This window comes from Rhea americana, unplaced genomic scaffold, assembly GCF_003343005.1.
Source record: "Rhea americana isolate MKP2758 unplaced genomic scaffold, rheAme1 scaffold_12, whole genome shotgun sequence".
Classification (NCBI taxonomy): domain Eukaryota; kingdom Metazoa; phylum Chordata; class Aves; order Rheiformes; family Rheidae; genus Rhea; species Rhea americana.
The window spans coordinates 7658718-7667819 of record NW_028185261.1 but is presented as its reverse complement, the minus strand read 5'-3'; the positions used below and the strand labels follow the sequence as shown (position 1 = coordinate 7667819).

At 38.6% G+C, this 9102-nt stretch overlaps 1 protein-coding gene across 1 annotated transcript in view; it reads left to right on the top strand.

Moving 5' to 3' along the window:
- Positions 1–8626: 8626 nt before the first annotated feature.
- Positions 8627–9102, top strand: part of METAP1D (methionyl aminopeptidase type 1D, mitochondrial) — a 45796-nt gene continuing 45320 nt past the window's right edge. Inside the window, exon 1 of the mRNA XM_085323144.1 lies at positions 8627–8905. Within this exon, the coding sequence (XP_085179270.1) occupies positions 8627–8905 (279 nt within the window). The remainder of the gene's footprint in view (positions 8906–9102) is intronic.

The window sequence follows — 9102 nt, the reverse complement described above, 5'->3', positions numbered from 1 at the left end:
AAAGTTCGAAGAGTCTGGCAATTCTGCTCCTYTCTTTTTTCTTGTACCAGATGTGGAAAGGGAAAGGAGATGTGGCTCTGCAGGTTACATGGATGCTCCAAAAGCGATGAGAAATAACATGAGACCTAGAACTTGATGTTAGATGTTGTAAAGTCTGTAATATTTAATTGATGTTGGAGAATGGATATGAAAGAAGCTACTAAGCCAAAAGGACAAAATCACTTTTCTTAGACAAATAATAAAACTTCCCTCACACATTGGTTAGGGTAGATTAATCCTTTCATAACCCTTCCCCCCCCCCTATGTTGACAGTGCTGAAAGTTACATAAACTGTTGAGTCTAGTTCCCCTAGTGATTACTAGTGACCCCCTAGTTTCAGCATGGTTTCTCGTTTCAGTATTGTTTGGGTACATCTGGAACATTCTAAACTGTCAGAATGTATCTATATGCAACAAAAATTATGACTTGGTTTACAGGAACTAACTTGCTACTAATTATGGGCACTAAGGCTGTGAATAAATAGTCCTGTAGAGATCTAGAAACTGAATTCTGCTATCTGCAGCAGATTACAACTTCTACAGTACAGCTGCCAGGAAAGACTATGTGAGTATTCCCTAATCCATTACAGTTAGTTAAATCAATTATCCGAAACCTCCTTCGTCAGCAAATTAAACTAGCCCTTCTGACTTTGCCTGAAGTGGTCTAAGATGTGTCTAGACTATCCCTCAGCAGAGTAAAAGAAACAGTAACTGTTTGTATAAAGGTGAGGTTTAAGAGCTGGAGAACAGTGAYAGTTTAATTGACACTATTACTTGGACAGCATGTCTTAACAGTTTACTTTGCAGACTTTTGGGGCATGTTCTCTAGAACTAACATTTTTGAGATTAAGCATTAATGGTAAAGTTGACTAAACACTCAGATTTTAGTGGATATTGCAAGATGCACTCTTACCTTTCTGACTTGGCAGTCCAGATATTTCCCACAGTTTTCAGTGGTTTCAAACACAAATTTCACCTACAAATTAGCCACCRGATTCTTGTCTTTGAAGTGCACGAAGCAGCAACTCCAACTGTCCTACAAGTCATATTTATGAAATAAAAGGAAGTTTGATATTGTAAATTACCTCTCTTTATATAGCTCCTATTTATATTCCTGTATAGTTAYAGTATAATTAGGAACAGGGACTTAATACTGTATTTAAATAAATACTTTTCGGTGTCCTGTACAAAACAACACAGTTATCACTGATACTGTTTGAATTCCATGCTGAGAAAGGAACTGTGAAATAATGCCAACTGTCTACATAAATTTGCAATGAGGTACTATAGGGGGGATATCCAGTTTTGTGGATTTGTCAGCAGATGCAGGAACACCTAGACTTCATAGCTGTTTTTCATCTGTAGATTTTAGCAAATAGGACTGTAGGAATTGAACGGTTGAAGTTGAACATTATTACAGTCCTCTTCTGCTCTGGGCACAATATGACACTACAATAATCCTGTTTATAAATGATTTTTGTTTGAATACATCATCTGTTATCCAAGGCTTCTTATCTTAAGCTGCTCTTGTGCTTTTTTCGAGTTATTGCATACTAGAAGGAACTTAGAATAAACACTATAACAGGTTCATGTTATTTAATTTCCYGTTTTAATTTTTGCCCATTTTGACTAAATCCAGACTCCTTAGTCATTTCACTCAAAGATCAAGTTAAACTTTGCACCACCTATTGATACAGCATTTTAAAAGTTTGGTGCATTTGAAATACTGGTGAATTTTCAGCATATTCATTATTAAGATCTGAAAGTATATTTAAAGTTTTTCATTGTAGCTGCTTCAGGCTGATGCTCTATCCTTCCATCACTTAAAAACAGAGTCACAGCAACAGTTAATCCACTTTAAGAAAAATTAATGAACTATCTTCAGAATTGTAAATCTAGTTCCCTCGATAGAAAAAAATCTTATTTCTGTGCAAAGCTACTGTCAAYCATTTCAGGGGCGACAGAGGGTACACCATTTTTCTAATGGTGATGCCTGAAAACATAGCTTGACTGTGAGATATCAGGTAGTAGGCAAAGCTATAAGTTAGAAAAACAGTTTTTTCTTTGAACCAATAAATATATTAAATCCAAAATATCAATGTCTTATTTTAGTGATTTTTTATAAAAATGTTGAAAGAGGTGAGACTATCTATAATATAAAATGTAGTAAAAAGAATTAAATATTTTTTGGATAAACCAATTCCTCTGCTTACCTGAGAGGTTATTAGTTAATAGATCCATGTTTCCTCTGCAACGGTGGAGCACACTATAAATGCCTAAAACAGATCAAGAAAGGAATACTTCTTAAAAACATTATAATTCAAATATTTAGAAGGAGAGGACATGAGAGAAGTTCGTTCTAACTGTATTGCCTGATAATCCAACAATGCTTCATCTTAGCAAAGTCAGAAGTCAATGCTTAATCCCCTACTGCCAACTAAATAGGCTCTGAGAAAGACATTTAACAATTATGCTGCTTTAKGGGGCAACAATATGGAATTTTATGACACCAGTTATAAAAATAGATCAATTTGTTTCTTTGCAAAATATACTGGGTTTGAAACTCTCATTAAAACATTTTTTAAATGTATCTTTGTATATTTGATTACAAAATATTCCTAGAGTAAAAAGCAATTCCTCTGCCTTTCTGCCAGACATATATACACAAGGTGATTGATGGAGCAACTGGGGCTTCAGAGCCCCACTCCACTTCTCCCAGGTCTGTATATCTACTACCCAACAAAATTCATTCTTTTTAATAGAAGAAAAAGCTGCACTGTGCATAGGCATAAAACACCCAAACATTCAAAGAGCAAAGATACAGAATGCTTGTGAGCAAATCTAGCCTTCATGATTGTCATCACTGGTGCATTGAAATACTGTCCTAAGAGGTAAATCAAGCTCTGAAAAATGCTTACATTTAGAAACCAAGACCAAACTCTTTCCCCTGATGTATTTTGAAACATAGATGTTACCTACTTCAGATACTAGGAAACAACAATTAGCTCAACAATAAATGATGTGAAGTCCAAAAAAATACCTACCGTTTCAAAACAGAGAAAGCAAGCTACCTAAAGTTACAGGATTTGAAGGCTGTTTAAACCACTGTAATATTGGGAATAAAGGTCTATATAGTTGAAGCCGTATCTTGGGCAGCAAATGTCCGTGCCTCCTATGAAGAAACACACAAAGCTGCTATGTGGCTGTTTAGGCAATTCAAGACTGACCTATTGTCTCTCTCTGCAATATCAGCAGGAGAGTAAGCAGTCCACAATGTCTATACGAAGGATTTACGTCTGCTTACACRGATCATTTCTGCAATTCCTTTTTGTCTCTCACTGAGACTTTGTTGCTCTTTATGCTTATCCTTTATCATATTGTATGACTGTCAGACACTAGAAAGCTTGAAAATCTTGTGTTRTGTATTTTACCATTTTACCTTTTCTCCTAGTGTCAGTTCTGATCTGATTTTATCAGTATCAAACTGTTACAGATAGAAATACATGTTTTATTTTTACGCCTATCACCTAAGAGGTTGGAATCAAGGTTTTGGAATTGCAAAATACTACTTACTGCTTTGTGAAACATTGCTTGCTAGAATAATTTGGACTTGAAGTTGACAAAAAAAACAGCATGGAAAAATATTAAAATCTAGTATCTCATAAGCAAGTATGTGTTGCAGCTATTTCAGTCATCTCAAATAATGCAGCTAAAAATCAGGTGGGACAAGCTTTTTTTTCCCCATGACATCAACATTTCCACTAATTTTTCACTGCTAGTTCTTCTCCAATTATTAGAAAGATTTCAGTCAAACCATGAATTCTATCTATTAAAACATTYCATTTACGAAGCGGTATTAGCCACACAGGTGGCAGTAACTGGAATTGTGAGGCTAAAAAGTTCGTGCAACCAGTAAAAATGGAAGACTATTACACAAAGCAATACAAATAGATGCAAGCTCTGCTCAGGTACACCATCCATCATCATTCTGGTTTATATTTAAGGAGCAAAAACTGTAGGAATGGGCTTTCCTCCCTATCACTCAAATCTTYGACAATATAAAAAGAAAAATAATACAAATCAGGGTCTCTACTCAAAACCACCCAYTGAAGTAAGAATTCACTATGTTCTTTGTATCTTGCGCTGAAGCCTTTGGTAATAGTCATTGCAAGATATGGGACTACAGACTCCGTATCTGGACTTCTTTTTAGACCAAGAACGGAGCAAACAAGTGTATCATYTATCTAACAATTCCCAGATTTCTGTGTTCCAATATTTTTACTTCTCCAATTTAGAGAAGTAAATAGCGAAGAGGAAGAAAAATTTCTGCCTTCAGTTCTTCAAAACTCATTTCACAGAGAGAAGACTCACACACAAAYTGAACGACTCTGAGGTAATGACATAATAAAAATAACACCTTGGGAATATGTATTTCAGAATTCCCTCTTTGCCGTTGCAAAAAATCTGAGCAGAGCAGGAGCAGAACTGTATGCTATTTTTTCTAGAGTAGCACTAACTTCTTGCTTTGGTAAATAGAGTATGTACTGCTGTAAGTATTCCTCAGATAAGAGGATAAGATATGCTCCTTTCAAGTTTGCCGCAGTGGAAGTCCACTCTTTGAGTGGAAGAGATTGAACATAAATGAAATCTAGTTCAAYTTGGAAAAGTTTGACATCTACTTTGTTGTTTCTATATGGTAGGATAAGGGAGGTGTTCCATATTCAATATTTGCTGTTTTTAATGCTATCTTTTTTCCAGTTTAGCCTTTCTCAAAACTGTACATATATAGTTTGATGGAAAAGGTAAAATCTTTCCCTGGAGTGAGTTTAACATGRTAACAACTGTAAATATGTGATTTCACTTTCCTTATAGCTGTGATGTAACAATTTAGTATAAGCTTTGTCTATTTTTATATATCCTGTATCACTGATTTAGGAATAACTTCCCATCGCTTGCTGCTCACTTTGAAAGTATAATCAAATGCTTATCTCTATAGAGATCTGAGAACCTCACGTCATTAGAAGACATCGTCGTACCGGGACCTAAGCCTGCCTCATTGAAACTACGCACTCTCCTGTTTCTGCATATCTTCTCTGAGGACACATTTCAGCAAGACTAGCTGAGCCAATCTACCAAGTTGCTGCTGTTGACAGAAGCAGTCCYCACTCCCAGCTACATGCTCCTCTGCTTCCCTTGTGTTTCACTATTCAGTGAGTCAATTCAGCTCATTAAACTGGCAAAAAACTTATCTGGAAAAAAAAGGGCAAACTCCAGAACAGCTAGACAAGACAAACAAGCCTATGCCATAGACTGGCTTTAACCAGTTTATCATGTTGGACTGGCTTACTGAGACATCAGTTCCAGGACCACCAGCATAAGGGAGTGCACAGGACCACGAAGCCAGGAGCAGAAAGGGGGAAGATATGAATCACTGAATTTGTTTAGTTAGTAGGTAGGCAGTAACAAGTCACAATTAAGAATGCACTTCCATAGCATTTAAAGCCAATCTAAATCAAAGGGGCGACATCCCAGGCCACCAGCCACACATTAGTGTACTTTCCTAGGCACCAGCACTGGCATTCACTTGGTCTCACTGTGAAATGGTTTAGGAGAAAAACTAAATTAGGAGGAAAAAAACACTTTTTTTCATATAGAGCTAGTTTTCYGCAAGTTCAGGACTCCAAACTATCTCACCACAGATCAGATGAACACCAGTGCTGCCATAAGGACACCTATTTCTGATTAGAGCAGGACTCAAGCAGCACAGTTGATCGGTATAAACTGCTATGGAACCAAATCACCATTTTTCGACAATCTTATGTAYGAAAGTCTAAGTAACCTCAGAAGTATACAACTGCCATACTTAAAGTAAAAGCATGTGTGTATATTGTTCTACTTAAGATTTCTGTATTTATAAAGCATATCTCTGTTGTGTTACACAGTTACAAACTGTTTTCAATCTTACATTTAAAAGCCTAGTTTTATGCTCTCCTTAGCATATCTTTAGCTTATATTAATATCCACCTGCCCAATATCATTGGGGAAAATAAAATCGAGATGCTGCCTGACAATACAGAGTTAACCTAAGAAATACAGAATGTGCAAGACTCTCCTTGAAGAATATAATACAAGGATGTGTTTCAAAGTACTTTCTCCAAAGCTGCCTTTCAACCTGAAGCTCRGGACAACCTGAGAGATCACTGGCCATCTTAAACATTTCAAAGGATTTGCTGGATATGAACAAAAGATATCCATAAGGGAAAAAAAATAACATATAATCTTTTGATAACTGAACTGGAACTTAGCAGAGTATGATTCTTTAGATTTCCTATGTTAAGATATGGTGGGTTTCCCCTTTTTGAAATAAGATTTGTTCTCATTATATTGGTATAAAGCCCCTAAYAGATCTGGTATTTTTGTTTCTTAGTACAGGGAGAAAATCCTCATCTAAGCACTAATTAAATACCACGGAATAATGACTTTATTGTTAGACGTTAAGATTCATCCAGAGATTGCAAAAATTGCAGAGAAGTTGTTTTCTTGTAACATAAAACAGTAGAAAAGTCCTCTGATCCCCTTGGCTCCTAATACGCAAAAGAAAATCAGTCCAGTCTAACCACTGACACATATCTACATGTATCTGTGCAATAACCTGACATTTAAGGGCAAGATAATTACAAAGGTGGTAGCAGAGTAATTTTAATATTGTCTCCAGTTCTTGCATTTTCTTATGCCATCAGCTGGCTTTTTTTTTTTCAGGCTTAGTTATAATATAGAATTCTGGTCCTATAGCAATAGACAAAAGCCAAATGATCACTTACTTTCTCTGACAGTGGCTTCTGATTTCACTGACCAGGAGATACTTGTTGATTCACATATGAGGTTCCCATACAGCAGTTTCTCTCCTTCAGTGACAGGAAGAGATGATGGCAAAATATTCATCATCCATAGCTATTTCTTTGTGAAGTTCACTTTCTCTTTAGGCATGCACAGGCAGACCCGCTCCAAGAGATATGTAGTTACTTATACCAAACATCARTAATGTGTGATTGTTTTACACTGTGCAGCTTTTTCACAGAGTCAATGGTTGGGTATCTCTATTCCTAAAACCTCACAAAGATTACAAAAAAAAAAAAAGGATGAAACCAAGCTTGATGAAACTYGTCACCACACTATGCTTTAGAATTAGGAAGAAGGTGAAGACACATCTCATTTCTGCTCTGCATATCAAATACATACATAGCTCTCACCAGCAGGTAGTGATGCTCACAGTGTGTCACTAGGCAGCTCTGGGAATGTCATTTCTTCCTTTATTTTTAGCTCTATTTTTCTTCTGATAGAATTCCTCCCCCCATTGAATAACTATGATGAAACATGTCAATTGGTGCAGAACGTGGCTCTAAGAAATAGATCCAGAGGCAGTATAAGATGTTGTATTGATCTTTACACTATCTGGTCTGGCTATATGACAGGCTGTCTTTTGAGCTGTGGCAGCTGATTAAATGATGCATTTTTGCTAGCAATGTCTATACAGGACCATTGAGAAGATGGTAGCACAATTTTTTTGAGAAGACTCCTGGAATCTGTTCCTTAAAGACCAAAATACACATAGTCTAACTTTTAAGTTCATCTATTTTTCAGGCTTCTTCCAGAGTAGGTGGGAGTAAATACCATCAGAGTTCCTACCTGCCTTGCAGTTTGAGCCTATTCTTGTTAGCTAAATTATAAAATTTGTAGATGCATAAAGACTAATAGTGGCTATAACAGGGAGATAAGTAAATCTGGACATAAACAGTCATTCTCTGTCCTCTTTTGAGAATTTTCTCGCTAGTAACCAGAATGTGTGTACACATGTGCATGTGTGTGTAGAGAAAGGATACTTACATTACTTGTACATTTTGCTTTTTTTCCCTCTGCTCTTCAAACTACTACCCGAATACATTCCATTCATTCTTTCATCTGGTAATTTGATTCTTTTAGGTTTGGTATTTGCCTGTCAGTTGTTTGATTTGTGTTCTGTAGCAGCGTTTCTCAAACTCTGTATTATGCACTAGCCATAAGAACCTAACTTCCAAAACAACAGCAAAAACTATTAAAAAAAATTACAAAGATAAGCCAAATGCAAGCAAGGAAACAAAATAATGGAAAATAAAAGAGATAAATGGGCTTCAGAAGTTTAATCTGACTTTTGTTTGGTTGCAAATGAAACTGAACACAGCAACAGTGCATAAGACAGTCTTTGGATTTTTTTAAGGTAAGATATTAGTATTAAAAAAAGGTTGGAAAGATGCTGCTCTCTAGAAGGGTTTTTTCYTCTAGGTCTTTGCATGAATCGTGGTTGTGTAGACAAAATGAACTGAAGTAGAAAAGCACGTGAGCTTTAGGGCTGAAGTGTTATCTTTCAGATTCTGCATAGGCTTCTACACAAATACACACAAAAAAACCCTTATTTCACATACAGTAGTTGGTCTTTTTTCCTCACAAAAACGGTTTCACTCCAATGAAACAAAAAAGTATATGTAGGGGAGGAAAGGAGGAAAGGAGGAAAGGAGGAAAGGAATCTATGGGGTAGCTGCAGTATTTGCAGGATGACACGGTCACAACTCTTCCGAGACAACCACCTCACGCCAGGAGCGCCGCCTCACCGCCACCGCTCGCCGAAGGTCCATGAGAGCCCGCCGCTTTCGCCTCCGCCGCCCGGCCCCACGAGGCGAGCCTGCGCCGAGACGGCAGCCGGCCCGGGCGCCGCGCACCCGGCGGGGGCCTCCCGCCGCGCCGCAGGCCGAGGCCGCCGCTCCGCGGGCCACCGCCTGCCGGCGGCGCCCGCCCGCGGGGCTGAAGGCTGCGGACCCGCTCCCGAGGGGCTGGCAGAGCCCGCGTGTGCCGCGCCGCTGCCCGCGGCGCGGCGGGCGGGAAGGGGGCGCTGCCGCCACAGCCGAGCTGCGCTGCTGACACGGGCCGCACCTGCCGCAGCCCCTCGGGCCGGGCCAAAACTCACCTGCCGGCTCCCGCCTCCGCCCGAGGCGGCGCGCGCGCAACGGCATCGGCAACGGCCGCGGCAACG